The following is a 26,405-nucleotide window of genomic DNA, read 5'->3' as shown; positions in this document are numbered from 1 at the left end:
TTAATCTCTATTGACATCTATTTATGATTCTGTTTTTTTTTTTTAAAATTTTAAGATTTGTTTTCTGAGTTGTACACCTTTATACAAAGTGTTGACATTTGGTTATAAGTTGTTGACATTTCAATACAAGTTGGACATGCCTTGCTTTCATGCTCCTTTATGTTTTTAATGTACACATGTCAACAACTTAAAAATTAATTCAACTATATATACTGGCCATGTCAACAAGTAATATAATTATGTCAACTATGGTGCACATCGTGTCAACGGCACATATCAGTCATGTCAACTATGCTACATATCGTGTCAACTACACGTACAAGTCATGTCAATTATGTTACAAGCCATGTCAACAACTAATATAATTATGTCAACTATGATGCACATCGTGTCAACGGCATATACTAGTCATGTCAACTATGTTTTAAGCCATGTCAACTACACGTACAAGCCATGTCAACTATACATAGAGAACATGTTAATATCAGTATTACAATTATATCAACTATGGTGCATATCGTGTCAGCGGTACATAAAATTCATATCAACTACACGTTAGAATCGTGTCAACTATATTACATTGTATTTTAACTACTCATAGAATCATGTCAATAAAAATTATAAGTCATGTCAACTACGTATAGACCCATGTCAACTACGTTACATATTATGTTAATTACGCACAGAACTATGTCAACAATAATTTTAAGCCATGTCAACAATAAAAATAAGTCATGTGAATCATAACAAAATTAACAGAAAATATACATTTTCATAAGTTCAAAAGTTAGAAACCACAATAGCAGCTGTATTGAAATCCATCCCAAAACAAGAAAGCTAACAACATTAAACGTTAAATACATCCCAAATTTTGTTTCACTTCTTTCTATTAACAAACCACTTTTTGTATTTGTTGTTTAAACTATTCAATTTGTGCTTGTTTTCTTCCATCCATGCACCAGCTACTTCTAAAATGAGCACTCTCTGGTTGTTGTAACTTGATGCAATCAAGTTGTAGCAATATCTTCCACGCAGTACCTGGAGTATCTTTATGCTGCGTGTAGAGAAGCCAACATTCCATTCGCTATCTTTTTTTCCAACATAAGTTTCCATGTGTCTCATTAAATAGACACCACAGTCCTTTATGTTGGTGCCTGTGGCCCACTTCAAGGAAAGAACATCGATGTAAGACTTGTTAATATTTTCGAATATCTCTAACAAGTTCTTCTTTTTGTAGTATGCCTCCAACATATCTTTCTGCAAATATATTAATAAATAAATAAAAGTACACATAAAAAATATTTTAACATTGTGCATAAATTATATCAACAAAATGTAGAGACTGTTTCAATAAGATAAAAAAAATCATATCAGTATACCAATTTCATGTCCATACTCCTCTAGTGCATCCATACCATTAACTTTTCTGTTGTCTATGATCTCAATCTTACTTTGTTTCAGCCAAAATACTACCAGGTAGTAATGTCGGTGTTCACAGATTGGAAAGAATACCTATATGACATGGAAGATAAAATTACATTCAAAGAACACATCCTAATATTTTCTAAAAAATTTAATTGTTAGATCTAATTACCAAATCAATGTTTCTCCAATCAAATTCTAGTCTTTTTTGAATCTCATTCTCTATTTCATCAATGAATTTGTTCGTTGCCATCGTAGTATTCCAACTTTCTGGCCGATTTGTAACATTGAAATTCTGCAATTAACATATTTGGTTAAGGAGACCTGTAATTCAAATATTTTATATAAATTTTTAGATTACTTACGGTTGGAGATGTTGTCATGAAAAAGCGTGCAGGTGATGTTGTTGGCTTTTCTTTTTCAATGTTGTTCAAATGTGAAGCCCATGAGTCAATAACACCAGATTTGATTTCTTCATGGGGCTTCAGTGAGTTGAACAATTCCTTGGTTGCCCAAGTAAAATCATCATCATACACACATGTATTCCTGAAATGAAGTTATAAAAATGACATATGAACAACAATTATAAATCTTGTCAACTGTTTAGAAAACTAATTTTTTTTATATCGTGAATATAATTAAATTATACATACTCATCTGTTCTTCATGTTTCTACTATGTAGTAGTAGAGATCTCTTTCATGAACTTCGAGGTATGGCAGTATATCAACATCATTTACTTCTGCTGCGTAGAGTTCTGACTTGTTCTGTTTTCAGTGGACATAAAATTCATGCCAACTACAAATTCTTGCCATGTCAACTACGGTTCATATCTTGTCATAAAAGTAATGTCAACTACGGTACATAATATGTCAACTACTCATAGAGGCCATGTCAACAACACTTATAAGTTATGTCAACTACACGTAGAAGCCATATCAATAATTATTATAACTCATAACAACTACACTATCAAGTCATGTCAACAACACTTCACTCATTTTATAAAAATAATATACTGTTTAATTTTAGTTTTAGTTACCTCAACAATATTATCTTCTTTATCCAGTGGTTTTTCTCTCTCTGTTTCAACGTTTGTGTCATCTTGATTCTCCTTATCTTCCTGTTGTTTCAATTGAAACATATTACGTTATGTCAATTATATTTTTACCTACAATATGCAAAATATCTTTATAGTTTAATATAGTTATGGTAAATTCTACCTGTTCAAGATCTTTCTGATTTTCTGTCTCACTCCCCTTGTTATCAGATTCTAGTACATGTGGTGATATAGGAGACGCTGATTCATTATTGACGCCACATGTGTTGTCCTCTTTTGATCCTTCTCGTTCTTTATTTTCTTGTCCTTCACTTGATTGTTCTTCATGTACTTCTTCTTCAGCAGTCTATTGAAATAGTAATTTATAATTAATATTAAATTAATTTCAACTTAGAGAAAATGTATGTAAACAAAATGATGTACTTACTTTGTTATAGCAATCTCTCCATTTGAAAGTTGGAAATTTAGTCAAATCTTCAAGTGCTTCCTTTTTCTTTTCGACAGTAACTAGTGCTTCACAGATTGTTTTACAGTTGTCAAATGCCTCATCTTTGTCTTGAAGAAATGACTCTGCCAATTTTACACACTTGTCTTCCACAGATTGAACAGAAGTTGTTGGGCTTCCAATTGCAGATCTAGCAATATCACACACTAATCCAAATAGATGATTAGTTTTGACATGTGTAGGAACTTCTTCAAGGGTTTTTACTAGATTGGTCTTCCCATAGCTCATGATTTGAATGTATTTCACTACATTCTGCATGATATCTTTTGGGACAACGCTTTGGGAAGACCCAACCCCACTGTCAACTACGTGGGGAATCTGTTGTTGAGGCTCCTGCTCCTGCTCCTGCTCCGGTTCACGGATATATCTTTTGAAGATAAGTCCATTACCAAATATTCCCACATCTATCTCCCGATCTTCCCTAGCCTGGAGATGTGTGCTTGTCCAGCCTTTCATTAATGGGAATGTGCGAGGAACTGAACGTTTGGTTCTACGGCTAAACCATTCCTTGTACTTGTTCTGTAACGCAGATAATCTTTGCTTGTTTGCATTCATCCAGATGTTAGCATCACACATCATATCCATACACTTCTTGTTGCTCTCTGATGTAAGCATTGCTTCGCAATATCTTCCTCTGAGTACCTGTAGAATCTTCAAGCCGCGTGGAGTAAAGCCAATATCCCAATCCCTTCCCTTACTGCCAAAGTATGTCTCCATATGTCTCATCGTATAAACACCGTTGTCTTCTTTATTGGTGCTTGTGGCCCAATCTAAAGGAATAACTTTGTAAGGAGACTTCTTTATATTTTGTGATAGATCTGTCATGTTATTCTCTATAAAGTATGCCTCAAACATATCTTTCTGCAAATATATAAACAACTAAATTATAATTTGCATACAAAGCATTTTAGCAAGATACATAAATTATGTCAACAAAAATCTAAACATAATGTTAGCTATATTTAAAAAAGCATACCAGTATTGCAACATCAAAGCTATACTTTTCCAAGAGATTCTTGTCTCTAGGTGGTTTGGCACTATCAATTATCTCAATTTTGTTCATCCTCATCCAGAATACCACAAGATAGTAATAGCCACTTTTAAAAGCAGGGAAAAATACTTGTATTGTATGTTAGATAAAATTAGAGAAAATAATTTGACAACTCCTGTCCAAAACTATGTAGGTGAAACTGTGAGATCTTTGCACAAAAATAAATTTGTTACCAAATCAATCTTTCTCCAATCGAAATCTTCTATTGTTCTAATCTCCTGTTGAATTCGCGACCCAAAGTTGTTCTGGGATTGTAATGGGATTGTAATCGTCAACTATTTCCCCAATCTTAGACTTTATTGTTCCACATGTTGATGGCTCAATCAATGCTGATTCTAATAGTAACAAGAACAATCTTTTGAACCATGGCCCTCCTTCACAATCTTCTAACATAAGCTCTTCCACAGCTTTATGGCTAACATTTCCTCCTTTTTTTATTTTACAATGTCTGGCTATATCTCTCATGAAAGACGCATTACTTTTACAGTTAGCTCTGGAGTAATTTATCCTACCTCTCGGAAATCCGTATACCAGCTCCACATCGTCCTCTGTTATACTAACACTCGTCATATTATTTAGCTTTATCTTGCACTCTTTTTCATCAAAACATTTCACCAATTCAAATGCCAAATAGGTAGGAATGTAATCGACGTTGAAATGAAAAACATTCCCAAAACCCAAGTCCTTGACAGCATTAATCTGGCCCTCATTCAATTTGCTCAGTGTTTCAATAAAATACCACGTCATCCTTTTGACTAGAAGCCTTTTAGAAAAGAAATTACTTTTCTTTTTCTGTTCCTTAGCCTCTCTATACTTGTCATTCTGTTTTTTGCTTCTAATCTCAGAAGCAATTAACGGTCTCTTGTCATTTCTTCTTTTACTTCTAATCTCAGATGTAATCAACTCATCCCCATCAATTGATGTACTTCTTTTTCTTTTTGTTGTGTTCTTTTTTTTCTGGTTTAAAGGCAAGTACAATAAAAATGTCAACAATACAGTAATATAATGTCAACCATATAACTATCTTGACAACCATTCAAACAAGCTCACATTATGTCAATAACTATTGTATAAAATGTCAATATCACTATTTCAACAAAATGTCAACAATACAGTATTATCATTTCAAAATTTATAGCAACTACAATCATACATATGGCAATTGCCATCATACCCTGTTGACATACTTTGTAATCCTTTGACACTTCACATATGAATTCATTTTTGTGTGTACAGAACATATCTATTTTATAGGAACCATATGACTATGTCAACAACAATTCAAACAAGCACACATTATGTTAAAAATTATTTTATAAAATGTCAATACCACTATGTCAACAGACATCTTCTAATGTCAATAATCATAAAAATTTAAATATATACTACTTAACCTCAAAAATATTCTGCTGCTGTTTTAAAAAAGCAAAAATCGAACTCATCAGATAATTAAATAATGAAACCTAAAAATAAAATCTTTTGAATAATCAAACTGTGTTTTTCAAAAGTGAAATTGAAGTCATACAATTAATAAACGAAAGAAATCTTTAACCTGAATTAGTCGTTTCAGTACTTTGTGTTGATTTGCTGTTGACCTCCATTTTTGACGTCGTTTTTCCAGGAACGGTCGACGATCCAACTGAATCACTTGTTTTTCTTTCTCCGGTTGACATTCCTAATACTCTAAATCGATTTAGAAACCTAGAAAAGAGACGAAGTCTGGTAGACGAAGGGTTTGAATATGAGAGAGTAGCGAAATAGTTTGTAGAATAGAGGGTTTTGAATTAAAAAAAATTTCCGCCATTTTATTAGAAAAAAAGACAGTTGGTATCGTTAACATTTGAAAAAAAAGGCAGTTGCCATGACATTTATTTAGTTATTGACATTACATATAGTTTATTTATATTTTCTTTTTTGTTTTTGACATTTAATTTGCTTTATATTGACATATATTGTATGACCATAATTCATGAATTTGTTCCAAATATTGAGTTATCTGAAATTTTATATGAAGCCTATTGACAAGATGTTCAAATTTTTCCTATAAGTTATTGACATTTGATAATTAAGGTATGGACAAAATGTTGAGTTTTTATATGGAAACTATTAACATGTTTTTTATGATAATCTTGCCAGTACATATTTAAAATTTAAAAATTAAGAAAAATAGGTGTATATTTTTTTTAGTTACAAGAATTGTTTTTGAGCTGTTGACATTCAATTCAAGTTGTTGACATTTCTATTTAAGTTGTTGTACTGATTTCATAGTTGACCTATTATTAAAGACTGCATAGTTTAAAAACCACATTTGATAATTGTTTTACGCATCCATGTCAACAATACATAGAAAACATGTTGATAACAATTTTAAGTCATGTCAACTACACATACTAGCCATGTCAACAAAAGTCAGAATGCATAATAATCATTTTAAAACTAATCCAAAAAATAAGTTAACATCAAACATTAAAATCAGTTTTTGTTCACTTCCTCTTTCTACAACTAAACAACTTCTTGTATTTGTTGTTTAGCTTATACAATTTGTCCATATTTTCTTCCATACAATCATGAGCTAGTTGTAACATTGGCGATCTCTGGTTATTGTAAATTGATGCAATCATCGTGCAGCAATATCTTCCCCTGAGTATTTGGATAATCTTTAGACTACGCGCAGAGAAGCCGATATCCCAATCACTGCCCTTTTTCCCAACATAGGTCTCCATGTGCCTCATCAAATAGACACCGCAGTCCTTTATGTTTGTGGTTGTGGCCCATTCTAAATTCAGAAAATTGAATGAAGACTTGTTTATATTTTCTGAAAGATCTACCAATTTCTTCTCTATGAAGTATGCTTCGAACATATCTTTCTGCAAAATATATAAATAACTAAATTAAACTACACATACAAAGCATTTCAACACAATATAGAGAATATGCTTATAACATAGATAAAAGCATACCAGTAAACCAATATCAATGTCATAATTCTTCAACGGATCTGTATCTTTATGTGGCTTTATATTATCTATGATGTCAATGATGTTTTTCTTCATCCAATATACTACAAGGTAGTAATGGTTATCCGCACAAATTGGGAAGAAGACCTGTATGACATGAAATATATAATTATATCCATAGAATACTTGTTCATATTCTAACATAGATATCATTTTTAGATCTTATTACCAAATCAATTTTTCTCCAGTTGAAATATGGTCTTCTTTCAACCTCATTATCTATCTGAGAAATAAAATTTCTCTTTGCTGTCGAAGCATCCCAATTTTCCTGCCGATTTGTTACATTGAAGTTCTGCAATTAACATTTTTGGTTAGGGAGACATCTGACTCAAACAGTTTACATATAATTTAAGATTACTTACACATGGAGATGTACTCATAAAAAAGCGTGAAAGTGATGTTGTTGGCCTTTCATTTTCTCTGTTGTTCAGGTGTGAAGCCCACGCGTTAATTACACCCACATTAATTTCAACATGGGGCTTCAGTGATAAAAACAATTCCTTGGTCGCCCAAGTAAAATCATCTTCATAAACGCATGCATTTCTGAAATGAAGTTATACAAATGACATATGAACAATATTCATAAATTATGTTTACTACATAGAAAACTAAAAATACTTTTTAGATCAATGAAATAATTAAATAATGCATACTCATATTTTCCTTCTGTTTCTAGTATGTAGTAGTAGACAGTTCTTTCATAAGCTTCCATGTATGTTTTTGTATCTACAGCTCTTATGTCAACTGGAGAGCCTAGGAATGGGTCGGAATGCGTTTTGTCATCAGACTCTTTCACACTAGCTTCTGTCAGTGGAATCTCAGAGAATGGAACAACAGTCTTCTGTCAGTGCAAATAAAATTCATGTTAGTTTCAATTAAAAATCATGTCAACAACTAGTATAATTATGTCAAGTATGGTGCATATCGTGTCAACCGCACATACGAGTTATATAAATTACAGTACGTACTATGTCTGCTACACACAGATACATGTTAACAGCAAATAAAATTCATGTCAACAACAATTATAAGACATGTCAACTACACATACAAATCATGTCAACAACAATTATAAGACATGTCAACTACACACATAAATCATGTCAACAACAATTATAAGACATGTCAACTACACGTACAAATCATGTCAATAACAATTATAACCAACTGTCAACCACACTTTCAAGCCATTTCATAAAAACAATACAATATTTAATTTTAGTTTCAGTTACTTTACTTTAACAATATTCTCTTCTTTCTCTTTTCTTTTCTCCTGTTGCTTTGCTTTGTTCATTTCAACATGTGCGTCATCCATTGAACTTGCAGCTGGTGGTGAAATAGGAGAGGCTGATTCACTATTGTTATCACCCACTGTATCTTCTTTTGTACCTTCTTCTTCTTTTTCTTCAACAGCCTATTAAATTAGTAATTTATAATTAATATTAAATTAATTTGAATTAATTCTAAATAACAAAAGACGAGATTTGGCTCATCCCTTTAGGATCAGAAACTGGCGATGTAGGGATATGGATTTTGTTTCTTTCTCTTGTCAACTACGGTACATAATATGTTAACTACTCATAGAGGCTATGTCAACAACACTTATAAGTTATGTCAACTACACGTAAAAGCCATGTCAATAATTATTATAAATCATATCAACTACACTATCAAGTCATGTCAACAACACTTCACTCATTTTATAATAATAATATACTGTTTAATCTTAGTTTTAGTTACCTCAACAATATTTTCTTCTTTATCCAGTGGATTTTCTCTGTCCGATTCAACATTTGTGTCATCTTGGTTCTCCTTATCTTCCTGTTATTTCAATTAAAACACATTATGTTAATTATATTTTTTTTCTATAATATGCAGAATATCTTTATAGTTTAAGATAGTTATTGTAAATTCTACCTGTTCAAGATCTTTCTGATTTTCTGTCTCACTCCCCTTGTTATCAGATTCTAGTACAGGTGGTGATATAGGAGACGCTGATTCATTATTGATGCCACATGTGTTGTCCTCTTTTGATCCTTTTTGTTCTTCTTGTCCTTCACTTTGTGGTTTTTCATGTACTTCTTCTTCAGCAGTCTATTGAAAGGATTATTTATAATTAATATTAAATTAATTTCAACTTAGAGAAAAGGTATGTAAACAAAATGATGTACTTACTTTGTTATAGCAATCTCTCCATTTGAAAGTTGGAAATTTAGTCAAATCTTCAAGTGCTTCCTTTTTCTTTTCGACGGTAACTAGTGCTTCACAGATTGTTTTACAGTTGTCAAATGCCTCATCTTTGTCTTGAAGAAATGACTCTGCCAATTTTACACACTTGTCTTCCACAGATTGAACAGAAGTTGTTGGGCTTCCAATTGCAGATCTAGCAATATCACACACTAATCCAAATAGATGATTAGTTTTGACGTGTGTAGGAACTTCTTCAAGGGTTTTTACTAGATTGGTCTTCCCATAGTTCATGATTTGAATGTATTTCACTAAATTCTGCATGATATCTTTTGGGACAACGCTTTGGGAAGACCCAACCCCACTGTCAACTACGTGGGGAATCTGTTGTTGAGGCTCCTGCTCCTACTCCTGCTCCGGTTCACGGATATATCTTCTGAAGATAAGTCCATTACCAAATATTCCCACATCTATCTCCCGATCTTCCCTAGCCTGGAGATGTGTGCTTGTCCAGCCTTTCATTAATGGGAATGTGCGAGGAACTGAACGTTTGGTTCTACGGCTAAACCATTCCTTGTACTTGTTCTGTAACGCAGATAATCTTTGCTTGTTTGCATTCATCCAGATGTTAGCATCACACATCATATCCATACACTTCTTGTTTCTCTCTGATGTAAGCATTGCTTCGCAATATCTTCCTCTGAGTACCTGTAGAATCTTCAAGCCGCGTGGAGTAAAGCCAATATCCCAATCCCTTCCCTTACTGCCAAAGTATGTCTCCATATGTCTCATCGTATAAACACCGTTGTCTTCTTTATTGGTGCTTGTGGCCCAATCTAAAGGAATAACTTTGTAAGGAGACTTCTTTATATTTTGTGATAGATCTGTCATGTTATTCTCTATAAAGTATGCCTCAAACATATCTTTCTGCAAATATATAAACAACTAAATTATAATTTGCATACAAAGCATTTTAGCAAGATACATAAATTATGTCAACAAAAATCTAAACATAATGTTAGCTATATTTAAAAAAGCATACCAGTATTGCAACATCAAAGCTATACTTTTTCAAGAGATTCTTGTCTCTAGGTGGTTTGGCACTATCAATTATCTCAATTTTGTTCATCCTCATCCAGAATACCACAAGATAGTAATAGCCACTTTTAAAAACAGGGAAAAATACTTGTATTGTATGTTAGATAAAATTAGAGAAAAGAATTTGACAACTCCTGTCCAAAACTATGTAGGTGAAACTGTGAGATCTTTGCACAAAAATAAATTTGTTACCAAATCAATCTTTCTCCAATCGAAATCTTCTATTGTTCTAATCTCCTGTTGAATTCGCGACACAAAGTTGTTCTGGGATTTAATGGATCCCAATGAGGCTGCCGATTTGTTATATTCAAATACTGCATTTAACATTTTTTGTTAGTGAAATTTGTCATCCAAATAGTTGACACCGAAATTTAGATTACTCACGCATGGGGATGTTGTCAGAAACAGGCGCGGAGGTGACGATTTTGCCCTTTTTCTTTCCTTGTAGTTCAGGTGTGCTGCCCATACATCAATTACACCTATACTGATTTCTGAATGGGGTTTTAGAGATGAAAACACTCCTTTGCTTTCCCAAACAAAGCCATTAGTGTAGACACATGAATCACTGAAATGAAAGCGTGCAGACAACATTTAAATATCATTCATAAATTATGTCAACTGCATGGAAATATAAAAGGATTGTAGAGATTATTCAAAGAATTAAATTATGTATACTCATTTGTTCCTTCAGTTTCTACTATGTAGTAGTACATATCTCTTTCGTCTGGGTTCAGTGTTGTTTTCATATGCACGGCTCGTATTTCAAATGGTGAGCGTAGCACTGGGCTAGGACGCATTTCAGCACGAGTCCGTTTCTCTCTAGCTTCAGCCAGTGGAATCTCAGAGATCGGAACAGGGTTCGGATGCTGTTGTCAGTGAATTTAATGTTAGTTGCAATTACAAATCATGTCAACTATATTACACTAACTGTGTCAATAACTAATATGATTATGTCAACTACACTACATATCATGTCAACTGCACTACATATCGTGTCAATAACCGTGTCAATTACATTTTAACAACTATTACAAACAATGTAAACAATACTTCATTCATTTTTTTACCTGGTAAACAGTCATTCTTCTTTCCGTGTTTTCATGAGTTTTTTCTTTTTCCTCATGCATCTTCTCTTTCCCTTTATTTTCTTGTATTTGTATGTTCGATTCAGGAGGAGTGTCATCCAGTGTTTCAATACCCTCTCTCATCATATACTCAACAATTGAGCATGCAGCTGCATCCTCCATGTCTTCCTGAAATTCCATTTTATACCATGTTAATTATATTTTTATCTATGTCAACTACGATATCCACAATGTCAATAGCTAATATAAAATTAAATACAAAGATTCAATAGTTCAATATAATCATTATAAACTGTACATGTTCATTTATGATGTCAACAATAGCATTTGTTGCCTTGATTGCTTCTTCATTGTTGCTAATTTCAAAGTCAGTACATGCTTTCGATAATAGATGCAAGGCATTTTGTGTTCTTAAGTCTATATCAGCTTCATCTTCTGCTTGAATTTCAAACTCACTTTTCCTGTTCTCAAATCCTATAATTGATGCTTGAATATTGACATGTCCAGGAGATTCATTTGTTGGTGATGTCCTATCAGCTTCATCTTCTGCTTGAATTTCCAACTCACTACTCCTGTTTTCAAATTCTATAAGTGATGATTGATTATTGACTTGTCTAGGAGATTCAGTTGTTGGTGATGCTCTATCAGCTTAAACTTCTTCTTGCATTTCCAACTCAGTTCCACTATTCTCAGATTCTATAATTGATGCTTGGGTATTGATATTTACAGGATATTCAGTAATTGGTGATGCCCTATCAACTTGAACTTCTACTTGAATTTCCAACTCACTTCCTCTGTTCTCAGATTCTAAAATTGATGCTTGAGTGTTGACATGCTCTGAAGCATTAGCTTCTTGTTGTTGGAGAGATGGGGATGCTGTCTGTGTAGATCCTAGTACGGCTGTCAAGATAGGAGAGTTTGATTCATTATCACCATCACACATCATGTTCTCCTTGCTTTGTTCATCTTCTTAAACAGTCTGTCTGACCTCTTCAGGATTATCAACTGGTGATGTAGGTAAATTTTCTCTATTTCTTTCTTCTACAGCCTGTTCAAAAATTAGTTCAACAATGTTACTTTCTATACTGTAGGAGTAATCCAGTGTCAACTAAGAGAAACATATATCAACAAAATGATGTATTAATCTCAATATAGGTTGATTATGTGCTTACTTTATTGAAGAAATCTCTCAATCTGAAAGTTGGAAATTCATTCAAATCTTCAAGTGTTTCGTTTTATTTTTCAGAATTCCGTACTGAGTCAAATACCGCTTTCCAGTTATCAACAGCAACATTGTTGTCTATATGAAATGACTGGGATAAATGCAGGAAAGTGTCACTTACAGATACAACCGGAGATTTTTGGCTTCCAATTGCGCTTCTAGCAATGTCACCATATCTGATGGGAGTATGTTCTGAGAAGAAGACCCCACTCCACTGTCATCTACATCAACACTTTGTTCTTCATTCTCTTGCTGCTGCTCTTCATTTCGAATGTATCTCTTCTTTATATTTCCTAAACTAAAAACTCCTGAACTGATCTCTCTATCTTCTCTAGCCTGAAGATACTCACTTTTCCATTCTTTCATTAATGGAAATATCCGAGGAACAGGACGCTTGTCTTGTATAACTCTGTCTAAGTAGCAGAGCTGCATATTTTAAAAAATGCATGTCAATTACTATTGTGTCGTGTCAACTCAATACACAAGCCACTTAAAATAACTAATACAGCTTATATCAACTATAGTACAAGCTATATCAACTACACACACAACCTAATGTAATAATATTAATAATCAGCAATGCAAAATGTAAAACATACCATAAGGAATGGAAGTGGTCCAGCAAATGCATTCTTCTCTATGATTGACCAATTTTGTTTTGCAAATTTGAGAACAGATATTACATACGAACACCAATTTACATTTCTCACGTTATCCAGATAATCAATTATCTCTCCAATCTTAGATTTTACCATTCCACATGTTGATTGCTCAATCAATGTTGATTCTAGCAATAACAAGAACATTATCTTAAACTGCCTTCCTCCTTGAAGATCATTCAACCTAACATTTAAAACATCGTTATGGTTCACACTTTCTTTTTTCGTACCACATTTCTTTGCTATCTTCCTCATGAAAGCTGCATTACTTTTACACTTATCTCTAGAATAAGTAATGTCACCTCTTGGGAATCCATATACAAGCTCCACATCCTCTTCAGTGATATGAATTTTTTTATCATTGTTAAGCTTTATCTTGCACTTATTCTCTTCAAAAATTTTTAATAATGCTAATGCTAATCTGCTAGGAATGTAATCAATCTTGAAATGTAGGACACTCTCGAAACCCAACTCCTTCACAGAATTAATCTGTTCCTCATTCAGTCTGCTTATTGCATCAACAAAATACATCGGCTTCCTTTTCACTAGAAGCCTTTGAGATAGATTTTCAGCAATAACAATCTGTTTTCCATCCTCTACACTTTTCTTTTGCTTTTTTCTTAACAATAATTAACTCTTTTTGAGATACTAAGGTACTCCTTTTTCGCTTGGATGTTCTTCTGTTTTCTGGTTCAAAATCAAACATAATAAATCTATATCAATTATACAAAGTATCACGACAATAACTCTGTTGACATCAAGTGTGTGTATATTACTAAAATTATTTCATTAGATATACCAAGCACAATTAACAGAATTCCAGGCATTAAGTATGCTCTGTCATTAACAGGTATTTTCCATATATAGTTAGAACAATTATATTATTACTATTATGTCAATAGTTAAAGTTGACATAACCTGTCGATTATCTTATAAAGTTTGTGGCAAGTATACTCTGTTTATATAAATATTACTATGTCAACTATTATTTAAACAAGCTTAGAATATGTCAATAGCTATTGACATACTACTACCACCATACATATGTTTTCTACAGCCATCCTAACAGCCATTGAAACAAGCATACCCTATGTCAATAGTTGTTGACATTCTACTACAGCCATACATTTGTATGTTTTCTACAGCCACTCTAACAAGCATACAATATGTCAATATTATTATGTCAATACCTATTCAAACAAGCATACACTACTGTCATTACTAAGAACAGTATATTATTATAGCTATGTCAATAGCTAGTATATAAAATGTCAATAATCTTAAAATTTTAAACAAATCCTTAACTAGAAGGTGAAGCTTCTTCTCTTCCTTTTTTTACAGCAGCATTTTTCGTTGCCATCTTTTCCGATTCTACAATCGCAAATCAACAAAAAAATTCAGCAAGTATCAAATTCATAAAAAATGAAATCGAGATGTTTATTAAAACACCAAAATCAAAGCAATATACTTAAAATTTGAATCAATTTCTTAACCTGAAGAAGTGGCTTCATGCATCGCCGATTTTGATTGCTGTTCCTCAGCTTCAATTGATTTTCAACCGATTCTTTCCGATTTTCCTCTTCATTCGTCATTTAGAGCAGCGAGATTTTGAATATCAACGAGATTTTGCAGATTTTGAAGGGATTCGAATTGTATGAATTTTATGAAGATCAGCGAGATTTGAGATTTTTGAAGAGAGATTTTAGAGAAACTTTTAGAAACTGGTTTGAAATCAGTTTTGTGTTTTTCGATTTTTTTTATTAATGAAATTACGATTTTACCCCCTTGTTGACATAATGTTGTATTTGTTGACATTTTGTTTAGCTTGTGGATTAGTGGCCCATATTGCATCTCATTTCTCAATTTAGCTAAATAATCTCAACCTAACAAGACCCTAATCCAATATGGGCCACTAATCCACAAGCTAAACAAAATGTCAACAAATACAACATTATGTCAACAAGGGGGTAAAATCGTAATTTCATAAATAGAAAAAGCATGAAACATCCAAACTGATTTCAAACTCTAAAATCTCTCGTCAAAAATCTCTCTCGCTGATCTTCATCCACTTCGAATCCTTTAAAATCTGCAACAACTCGGTGATTTTCAAAATTCAAACCAAAAACATTGAAAATCTCGCTGATCTAAATGACGAACGAAGAGGAAAATCGGAAAGAATCGATTGAAAAATCGATTGAAGCTGAGGAACAGCAGTCAAAATCGGCGACGCATGAAGCTACTTCTTCAGGTTAAGAAATTGATTCATATTTTAAGTATATTGCTTTGATTTTGGTGTTTTAATAAACATCTCGATTTCGTTTTTTATGAATTCGATACTTGCTGAATTTTTTTGTTGATTTGCGATTGTAGAATCAGAAAAAATGCCAACGAAAATTGCTGCTGTAAAAAAAGGAAGAGAAGAATCTTCATCTTCCAGTTAAGGATTTGTTTAAATTTTTAAGATTATTGACATTTTATATACTAGCTATTGACATAGCTATAATAATGTACTGTTCACAGTAATGAAAGTAGTGTATGCTTGTTTGAATAGGTATTGACATAATAATATTGACATATTGTATGCTTGTTATAGTGGTTGTAGAAAACTTACAAATGTATGGCTGTAGTAGTATGTCAACAACTATTGACATAGGGTATGCTTGTTTCAATGGCTGTTAGGATGGCTGTTAGTAGTATGTCAACAACTATTGACATAGGGTATGCTTGTTTCAATGGCTGTTAGGATGGCTGTTAGTAGTATGTCAACAACTATTGACATAGGGTATGCTTGTTTCAATGGCTGTTAGGATGGCTGTTAGTAGTATGTCAACAACTATTGACATAGGGTATGCTTGTTTCAATGGCTGTTAGGATGGCTGTTAGTAGTATGTCAACAACTATTGACATAGGGTATGCTTGTTTCAATGGCTGTTAGGATGGCTGTAGAAAACATATGTATGGTTGTAGTAGTATGTCAATAGCTATTGACATATTCTAAGCTTGTTTAAATAATAGTTGACATAGTCATATTTATATAAACAGAGTATAATTGCCATAAACTTTATAAGATAATCAACAGGTTATGTCAACTTTAATTGTTGACATAATAGTAATAATATAATTGTTCTAACTATATATGGAAAATACCTTTTAATGATAGAGCATACTTAATGCCTGAAATTCTGTTAATTGTGATTGGTATATCTAATGAAATAATTTTAGTAATATACACACACTTGATGTCAACAGAGTACACTTGTTATTGTCATGATACTTTGTATAATTGATATAGATTTATTATGTTTGATTTTAAAACAGAAAACAGAAGAACATCTAAGCGAAAAAGGAGTACCTCAGTATCTCAGAAAGAGTTAATTATTGTTAAGAAAAAGCAAAAGAAAAGTGTAGAAGATGGAAAACAGATTGTTATTGCTGAAAATCTATCTCAAAGGCTTCTAGTGAAAAGGAAGCCAATGTATTTTGTTGATGCAATAAGCAGACTGAATGAGGAACAGATTAATTCTGTGAAGGAGTTGGGTTTCGAGAGTGTCCTACATTTCAAGATTGATTACATTCCTAGCAGATTAGCATTAGCATTATTAAAAATTTTTGAAGAGAATAAGTGCAAGATAAAGCTTAACAATGATAAAAAAATTCATATCACTGAAGAGGATGTGGAGCTTGTATATGGATTCCCAAGAGGTGACATTACTTATTCTAGAGATAAGTGTAAAAGTAATGCAGCTTTCATGAGGAAGATAGCAAAGAAATGTGGTACGAAAAAAGAAAGTGTGAACCATAACGATGTTTTAAATGTTAGGTTGAATGATCTTCAAGGAGGAAGGCAGTTTAAGATAATGTTCTTGTTATTGCTAGAATCAACATTGATTGAGCAATCAACATGTGGAATGGTAAAATCTAAGATCGGAGAGATAATTGATGATCTGGATAACATGAGAAATGTAAATTGGTGTTCGTATGTAATATCTGTTCTCAAATTTGCAAAACAAAATTGGTCAATCACAGAGAAGAATGCATTTGCTGGAACTCTTCCCTTCCTTATGGTATGTTTTACATTTTGCATTGTTGATTATTAACATAATTACATTATGTTGTGTGTGTTGTTGATATAGCTCGTACTATAATTAACATAAGTTGTATTAGTTATTTTAAGTGGCTTTTGTATTTAGTTGACACGACACAATAGTAATTGACATGCATTTTTTAACATATGCAGCTCTGCTACTTAGATAGAGTTATACAAGACAAGCGTCCTGTTCCTCGGACATTTCCATTAATGAAAGGATGGAATAGTGAGCATCTTCAGGCTAGAGAAGATAGAGAGATTAGTGCAGGAGTTTTTGGTTTAGGAAATGTAAAGAAGAGATACATTCGAAATGAAGAGCAGCAGCAAGAGAATGAAGAACAAAGAGTTGATGTAGATGACAGTGGAGTGGGGTCTTCTTCTCAGAACATACTCCCATCAGATATGGTGAAAAATGTTTTAAAATACATCAATCAGATAAATGATGGAAGGACCAATCTTGTTAGAGTCCTCAAAGAAGCTTCTTCACAGATCAAGAATAATTATTTATTTGGATTTGTTTGTGACATTGCTAGAAGCGCAATTGGAAGCCAGAAATCTCCGGTTGTATCTGAGAGAGACACTTTTCTGCATTTGTCCCAGTCATTTCATATAGACGACAATGTTGCTGTTGATAACTGGAAAGCGATATTTGACTCAATACGGAATGCTGAAAAAGAAAACGAAACACTTGAAGATTTGAATGAATTTCCAACTTTCAGATTGGGAGATTTCTTCGATAAAGTAAGCACATAATCAACCTATATTTAAATTAATACATAATTTTATAGATACATTGTTGAAATAATTTTTGAACAGGCTGTAGAAGAAAGAAATAGAGAAAATTTACCTACATCACCAGTTGATAATCCTGAAGAGGTCAGACAAACTGTTGAAGGAGATGAACAAAGCAAGGAGAACATGATGTGTGATGGTGATAATGAATCAAACTCTCCTATCTTGACAGCCGTATTAGGATCTCCACACACAGCATACCCATCTCTCCAACAACAAGAAGCCAATACTTTAGAGCATTTCAACAAGCAAGCATCAGTTTTAGCATCTGAGAACAGAGGAAGTGAGATGGAAATTCAAGTACAAGTTCAAGCTGATAGGTCATCACCAAATACTGAATATGGTGGACATGTCAATACTCAAGAATCAATTATGGAATCTGAGAACAGTGAAACTAAGTTGGAAATGCAAGAAGAAGTTGAAGCTGATAGGGCATCACCAACAACTAAATCTCCTGGACAAGTCAATAATCAATCATCACTTATAGAATTTGAAAACAGGAGTAGTGAGTTGGAAATTCAAGCAGAAGATGAAGCTGATAGGACATCACCAACAAATGAATCTCCTGCACATGTCAATATTGAAGCATCAATTATAGGATTTGAGAATAGGAAAAGTGAGTTTGAAATTCAAGCAGAAGATGAAGCTGATATAGACTTAAGAACACAAAATGCCTTGCATCTATTATCAAAAGCATGTATTGACTTTGAAATCAGCAACAATGAAGAAGCAATCAAGGCAACAAATGTTATTGTTGATATCATAAATGAACAGGTACAGTTTATAATAATTGTATTAAACTCTTGAATATTTTTATATGATTTTATATTAGTTATTGACATTGTGGATATCATAGTTGACATAGATTAAAATATAATTGACATTTTATAGCATGGAGTTTCAGGAAGACAGGGAGAATGCAGCTGCATGCTCAATTGTTGAGTATATGATGAGAGAGGGTATTGAAACACTGGATGACACTCCTCCTGAATCCAACATACAAATACAAGAACATAAAGGGAAAGATAAGATGCGTGAGGAAAAAGAAAAAACTCCTGAAAACACGGAAAGAAGAATGATTGTTTACAAGGTAAAAAAATGAATGAATTATTGTTTACATTGCTTGTAATAGTTGTTAAAATGTAATTGACACAGTTATTGACATGATATGTAGTGTAGTTGACATAATCATATTAGTTGTTGAAACAGTTAGTGTAATATAGTTGACATGATTTGTAATTGCAACTAATATTAAATTCAATGACAACAGCATCTGAACCCTGTTCCGATCTCTGAGATTCCACTGGCTGAAGCTAGAGAGAAACGGACTCGTGCTGAAATACGTCCTAGCCCAGTGCTACGCTCACCATTTGAAATACGAGCTGTACATATGAAAACAACCCTGAACCCAGACGAAAGAGATATGTACTACTACATAGTAGAAACTGAAGGAACAAAAGAGTATGCATAATTTAATTCTTTGAATAATCTCTACAATCCTTTTATATTTACATACAGTTGACATAATTTATGAATGATATTTAAATGTTCTCTGCACGCTTTCATTTCAGTGATTTATGTGTCTACACTAATGGCTTTGTTTGGGCAAGCAAAGGAGTGTTTTCATCTCTGAAACCCCATTCAGAAATCAGTACAGGTGTAATTGATGTATGGGCAGCACACCTGAACTACAAGGAAAGAGAAAGGGCAAAATCATCACCTCCGCGCCTGTTTCTGACAACATCCCCATGCGTGAGTAATCTATATTTCTGTGTCAACTATTTGGATGACAAATTTCACTAACAAAAAAATGTTAAATGCAGTATTTGAATATAATAAATCGGCAGCCTCATTGGTATCCATTACAATCCCAGAATAACTTTGTGTCGCGAATTGAACAGGAGATTAGAACAATAGAAGATTTCGACTGGAGAAAGATTGATTTGGTAACAAATTTATTTTTGTTCAAAGATCTCACAGTTTCACCTACATAGTTTTCTACAGGAGTTGTCAAATTCTTTTCTCTAATTTTATCTAACATACAATACAGGTATTCTTCCCTGTTTTTAAAAGTGGCTATTACTATCTTGTGGTATTCTGGATGAGGATGAACAAAATTGAGATAATTGATAGTGCCAAACCACCTAGAGACAAGAATCCCTTGGGAAAGTATAGCTTTGATGTTGCAATACTGGTATGTTTTTTTAAATATAGCTAACATTATGTTTATATTTTTGTTGACATAATTTATGTATCTTGCTAAAATGCTTTGTATGCAAATTTTAATTTAGTTGTTTATATATTTGCAGAAAGATATGTTTGAGGCATACTTTGTAGAGAATAACATGACAGATCTATCACAGAATATAAAGAAGTCTCCTTACAAGGTTATTCCTTTAGATTGGGCCACAAGCAACAATAAAGAAGACAGTGGTGTTTATACGATGAGACATATGGAGACATACTTTGGCAGGAAGGGAAGGGATTGGGATATTGGCTTTACTCCACGCGGCTTGAAAATTCTACAGGTACTCAGAGGAAGATATTGCGAAGCAATGCTTACATCAGAGAGCAACAAGAAGTGTATGGATATGATATGCCATGCTAACATCTGGATGAATGCAAACAGGCAAAGATTATCTGCGTTACAGAACAAGTACAAGGAATGGTTTAGTCGTAGAACCAATAAGTAAACAACTGTTTTATTTTGATTTGAACAAAGACTCGTTTGAATATTTGATATTATCATGTTTTTTAGATGGATGTGTAAAACAATTATTATATATCGATTTGAACTACGGAGCCTATAATAATATATCAACTATGAAATGAGTAAAGCAACTTGAATTTTATGTCAACAACTTGAATTTTATGTCAACAGCTCAAAAACAATTGTTTTAACTAAAAAAAATGTATAGCTATTTTTCTTCATTTTTTAATTTTAAATATGTATTGGCACCATTATCATAAAAAACATGTTAATAGTTTCCATATAAAAACTAAATAAATGTGAACAGTTTTTCAATAGGCTTCATATAAAATTTTAGATAACTCAATATTTTGAAGATATTGATGAATTATGGTCATACAATACATTTCAGTATAAAGCAAATTAAACGTGAAAAATAAAAAAGAAAATATAAATAAACTCTATGTAATGCCAATAACTAAATAATTGTCATGTCAACTGCCTTTTTTTCAAATATTAACAATGTCAACTGCCTTTTTTTCTAATAAAACGGATGAAAAGAAACCATGTACTCTACGAACTATTCCGCTAAGGCATAAAAAATCAGAATAATAAATATTTCTCTAACACCTACTCTCTCACACATAGATTACCGCTCAAAGAAATTTCTGCTTCTCTCTAGTATTCAAACCCTTCGTTTAACAGATTTCATCTCTTGTCTAGGTTTCTAAATCGATTTAGAGTATTAGGAATGTCAACAGAAGAAAGAAACACAAGTGATTCAGTGTCTTCGACCGTTGCTGGTAAAACGATATCAGAAATGGAGGTTAACAGCAAATCAACAGATATTACTGAAACGACTCATTTAGGTTAAACATTTCTTTGGTTTATTAATTGAATGACTTCAATTTCACTTTTGAAAAACACAGTATGATTATTCAAAAGATTTTATTTTTAGGTTTCATTATTTAATTATCTGATGAGTTCGAGTTTTGCTTTTTTAAAACAGCAGCAGAATATTTCTGAGGTTAAGTAGTATGTATTTAAATTTTTATGATTATTGACATTAAAAGATGTCTGTAGACATAGTAGTATTGACATTTTATAAAATAAACATTAACATAATGTATGCTTGTTTGAATTGTTGTTGACATAGTCATATGGTTCCATAAAATAGATATGAAAAACAAACGTGAATTCATATGTGAAGGGTCAGAGGATTACAAAGTATATCAATAGGGTATGATGGCAATTGTCATATGTATGATTGTAGTTGCTATAAATTTTGAAATGATAATACTGTATTATTGACATTTTTATGAAATAGTGATATTGGCATTTTATACAATAATTATTGACATAATGTGAGCTTGTTTGAATGGTTGTCAAGATAGTTATATGGTTAACATTATATTACTATATTTTTAACATTTTTATTGTACTTGCTTTTAAACCAGAAAAAAAGAACACAACAAAAAGAAAAAGAAGTACATCAATTGATGGGGATGAGTTGACTAGATCTGAGATTAGAAGTAAAAGAAAAAATGACAAGAGACCATTAATTGCTTCTGAGATTAGAAGTAAAAAACAGAATGAAATGTATACAGAGAATAAGGAACAGAAAAAGAAAAGTAATTTCTTTTCTAAAAGGCTTCTAGTCAAAAGGAAGACGTGGTATTTTATTGAAACACTGAGAAAATTGAATGAGGCCCAGATTAATGCTGTCAAGGACATGGGTTTTGGGAATGTTTTTCATTTCAAAATCGATTACATTCCTACCTATTTGGCTTTTGAATTGGTGAAATGTTTTGATGAAAAAGAGTGCAAGATAAAGCTAAATAATAGCAGGAGTGTTAGTATAACAGAGGACGATGTGGAGCTGGTATACGGATTTCCGAGAGGTAGGATAAATTACTCCAGAGATAACTGTAAAAGTAATGCGTCTTTCATGAGAGATATAGCCAAACATTGTGAAATAAAAGAAGGAGGAAATGTTAGCCATAAAGCTGTGGAAGAGCTTATGTTAGAAGATAGTGAAGGAGGGTCATGGTTCAAAAGATTGTTCTTGTTACTTTTAGAATCAGGATTGATTGAGCCATCAACATGTGGAACAATAAAGTCTAAGATTGGGGAAATAGTTGACGATCTGGACAATATTGGAAATGTCAACTGGTGTTCGTATACGTTGTCTGTTCTGAAGTTTGCAAAGGAAAATTGGTCAAGGAAAAAGATGAAAGCTTTTGCAGGACCACTTCCTCTGCTCATGGTATGTTTTACGTTTCACATTAAAGTATTAATAGTGAATATAATGCTGACATAATGTTTTATAAGTAGTTGATATAGCTTATAATTGTTATTGATATGTATTTTATATGCAGCTCTGCTATATGGATAGAGTTTTACAAGCCAAACGTTCAGTTCCTCGCACATTCCCATTAATGAAAGGCTGGACAAGCACACATCTCCAGGCTAGGGAAGATAAGGAGATAGATGTGGGAATATTTGGTAATGGACTTATCTTCAGAAGATATGTCCGTAATCTGGAGCAGGAGCAGGAGCAGGAGCCTCAACAACAGATTCCACACGTAGTTGACAGTGGGGTTGGGTCTTCCCAAAACGTTGTCCCAAAAGATATGATGCAGAATGTAATGAAATACATTCAACTCATAAATTATGGGAAGACAAATCTAGTAAAAACCCTTGAAGAAGTTCCTACACAAGTCCAAACTAATCATCTATTTGGATTAGTATGTGATATTGCTAGATCTGCAATTGGAAGCCCAACAACTTCTGTTCAATCTGTGGAAGACAAGTGTGTAAAATTGGCAGAGTCATTTCTTCAAGACAAAAATGAGGCATTTGACAACTGTAAAACAATCTGTGAAGCACTAGTTACTGTTGAAAAGAAAAAGGAAGAACTTGAAGATTTGACTAAATTTCCAACTTTCAAATGGAGAGATTGCTATAACAAAGTAAGTACATTATTTTGTTTACATACCTTTTCTCTAAGTTGAAATTAATTTAATATTAATTATAAATAACCTTTTCAATAGACTGCTGAAGAAGAAGTATGTGAAAAACAACAAAGTGAAGGACAAGAAGAACAAGAAGGATTAAAAGAGGACAACATATGTGGCACCAATAATGAATCAACGTCTCCTATATCACCTCCTGTACTAGAGTCTGATAACAAGGAGAGTGAGAAAGAAAACCAGAAAGATCTTGAACAGGTACAATTTACAATTACTATCTTAAACTATAAAGATATTCTGCATTTTATAGAAAAAAATATAATTAACATAACATAATGTGTTTCAATTGAAATAACAGGAAGATAAGAAGAACCAAGATGACACACATGGTGAACCGGACAGAGAAAATCCACTGTATAAAGAAAATAATATTGTTGAGGTAACTAAAACTAAGATTAAACTGTATATAATTTTTATAAAATAAGTGAAGTGTTGTTGACATGAGTTGATAGTGTAGTTGATATAAGATATAATAATTATTGACATGAGTTGATAGTGTAGTTGATATAGGATATAATAATTATTGACATGACTTCTACGTGTAGTTGACATGGACCATTTTGTTTACATATATTTCTCAAAGTTAAAATTAATTTAATATTAATTATAAATGACTATTTCAATAGACTGCTAATGAAGAAGTACATGAAGAACAAGATAATGAAGAACAAGAAGAAGGAGAAGCATCAAAAGAGAAAACAACATGTGGTGTCAATAATGAATCAGTGTCTCCTATGTCAACACTTGTTCTAGAATCTGGTAATAAGAGGAGAGAAATAGAAAATCAGAAAGATCTTGTACAGGTGCAATTTACAATAATTATCTTAAACTCTAAATATATTCTGCATATTATAGATAAAAATATAATTGACATAACGTAATATATTTCAGTTAAAATGGATAAAGAAAATAATATTGTTGAGGTAAGTATAACTAAAATCCATTATATTATTTTTATAAAATGAAAGAAATGTTGTTGACATGACTTGATAGTGTAGTTCATATGATTTATAAAAATTATTGACATGGCTTTTACTTGTAGTTGACATAACTTATAAGTGTTGTTGACATAGCCTCTATGAGTAGTTAACATATTATGTACTGTAGTTGACAAGAGAAAGAAACAGAATCCATATCTCTACATTGTCATTTTCTGATCCTAAAGGGAAGAGCCAAATCTCGTCTTTTGTTATTTAGAATTAATTATAAATTACTAATTTAATAGGCTGTTGAAGAAAAAGAAGAAGAAGGAACAAAAGAAGACATAGTAGGTGATAACAATAGTGAATCAGCCTCTACTATTTCACCTCCAGCTGCAAGTTCAATGGATGACGCACATGTTGAAATGAACAAAGCAAAGCAACAGGAGAAAGGAAAAGAGAAAGAAGAGAATATTGTTAAAGTGAAGTAACTGAAACTAAAATTAGATATTGTATTGTTTTTATAAAATGGCTTGAAAGTGTGGTTGACAGTTGGGTATAATTGTTATTGACATTATTTGTATGTGTAGTTGACATGTCTTATAATTGTTGTTGATGTGAATTTTATTTGCTGTTAATATGTATCTGTGTGTAGCAGAGATGGTATGTACTGTAATTTATATAACTCGTATGTGCCGTTGACATAATATGCACCATACTTGACATAATTATAATAGTTGTTGACATGATTTTTAATTGAAACTAACATGAATTTTATTTGAACTGACAGAAGAATGTTGTTCCATGCTCTGAGATTCCACTGACAGAATGTAGTGTGAAAGAGTCTGATGATAAAATGCATTCCGTCCCATTCCTAGGCTCTCTAGTTGACATCAGAGCTGTAGATACAAAAACATATCTGGAATCTTATGAAAGAACTGTGTACTACTACATACTAGAAACAGAAGGAACAGATGAGTATGCATTATTTAATTATTTCATTGAGCTAAAATTTTTTTTAGTTTTCTATGAAGTAAACATAATTTATAAATATTGTTCATATGTCATTTGTATAACTTCATTTCAGAAATGCATGCATTTATGAAGATGATTTTACTTGGGCGACCAAGGAATTGTTTTTATCACTGAAGCCCCATGTTGAAATTAATGTGGGTGTAATAAATGCTTGGGCTTCACACCTGAACAACAGAGAAAATGAAAGGCCAACAACATCACTTTCACGCTTTTTTATGAGTACATCTCCATGTGTAAGTAATCTTAAATTATATGTAAACTATTTGAGTCAGATGTCTTCCTAACCAAATATGTTAATTGCAGAATTTCAATGTAACAAATCGGCAGGAAAATTGGGATGCTTTGACAGCAAAGACAAATTTTATTTCTCAGATAAATAATGAGGTTGAAAGAAGACCAAATTTCAACTGGAGAAAAATTGATTTGGTAATAACATCTAAAAATGATATCTATGTTATAATATGAACAAGTATTCTATGTATATAATTATATATTTCATGTCATACAGGTCTTCTTCCCAGTTTGTGCAGATAATCATTACTACC

General features: G+C 32.4%; 3 protein-coding genes across 3 annotated transcripts in view; 1 reads left to right on the top strand and 2 right to left on the bottom strand.

Moving 5' to 3' along the window:
• Positions 1-2,086: 2,086 nt before the first annotated feature.
• Positions 2,087-4,055, bottom strand: LOC148933651 (uncharacterized). The gene is made up of 3 exons (XM_089060988.1): positions 3,963-4,055; positions 3,464-3,847; positions 2,087-2,188 (listed from the first exon to the last, which is right to left on the bottom strand). The coding sequence occupies exons 1-3, from the start codon at positions 4,053-4,055 to the stop codon at positions 2,087-2,089; spliced, it is 579 nt and encodes a 192-aa protein (XP_088917114.1).
• A 5,607-nt stretch (positions 4,056-9,662) lies between these two features.
• On the bottom strand, positions 9,663-10,376 carry LOC148933650 (uncharacterized). The gene is made up of 3 exons (XM_089060981.1): positions 10,284-10,376; positions 9,785-10,168; positions 9,663-9,677 (listed from the first exon to the last, which is right to left on the bottom strand). The coding sequence occupies exons 1-3, from the start codon at positions 10,374-10,376 to the stop codon at positions 9,663-9,665; spliced, it is 492 nt and encodes a 163-aa protein (XP_088917107.1).
• Positions 10,377-15,453: 5,077 nt separating this feature from the next.
• The window catches only part of LOC148933649 (uncharacterized), a 36,162-nt gene continuing 25,210 nt past the window's right edge, over positions 15,454-26,405 (top strand). The window contains exons 1-7 of the mRNA XM_089060970.1: positions 15,454-15,553; positions 16,624-17,369; positions 17,543-18,133; positions 18,209-18,689; positions 18,771-18,958; positions 19,089-19,274; positions 19,455-19,568. Coding sequence (XP_088917096.1) covers positions 15,454-15,553; positions 16,624-17,369; positions 17,543-18,133; positions 18,209-18,689; positions 18,771-18,958; positions 19,089-19,274; positions 19,455-19,568 — 2,406 coding nt within the window. The remainder of the gene's footprint in view (positions 15,554-16,623; positions 17,370-17,542; positions 18,134-18,208; positions 18,690-18,770; positions 18,959-19,088; positions 19,275-19,454; positions 19,569-26,405) is intronic.

The sequence above is a fragment of the Salvia hispanica genome, chromosome 1 (genome assembly GCF_029641045.1).
Source record: "Salvia hispanica isolate PSC_SH4W2 chromosome 1, Shi_PSC_v1, whole genome shotgun sequence".
In the NCBI taxonomy this organism is placed as follows: Eukaryota; Viridiplantae; Streptophyta; class Magnoliopsida; order Lamiales; family Lamiaceae; genus Salvia; species Salvia hispanica.
Note: the sequence above shows the minus strand (reverse complement) of the source record. Positions and strands in the feature narration are given on the sequence as shown.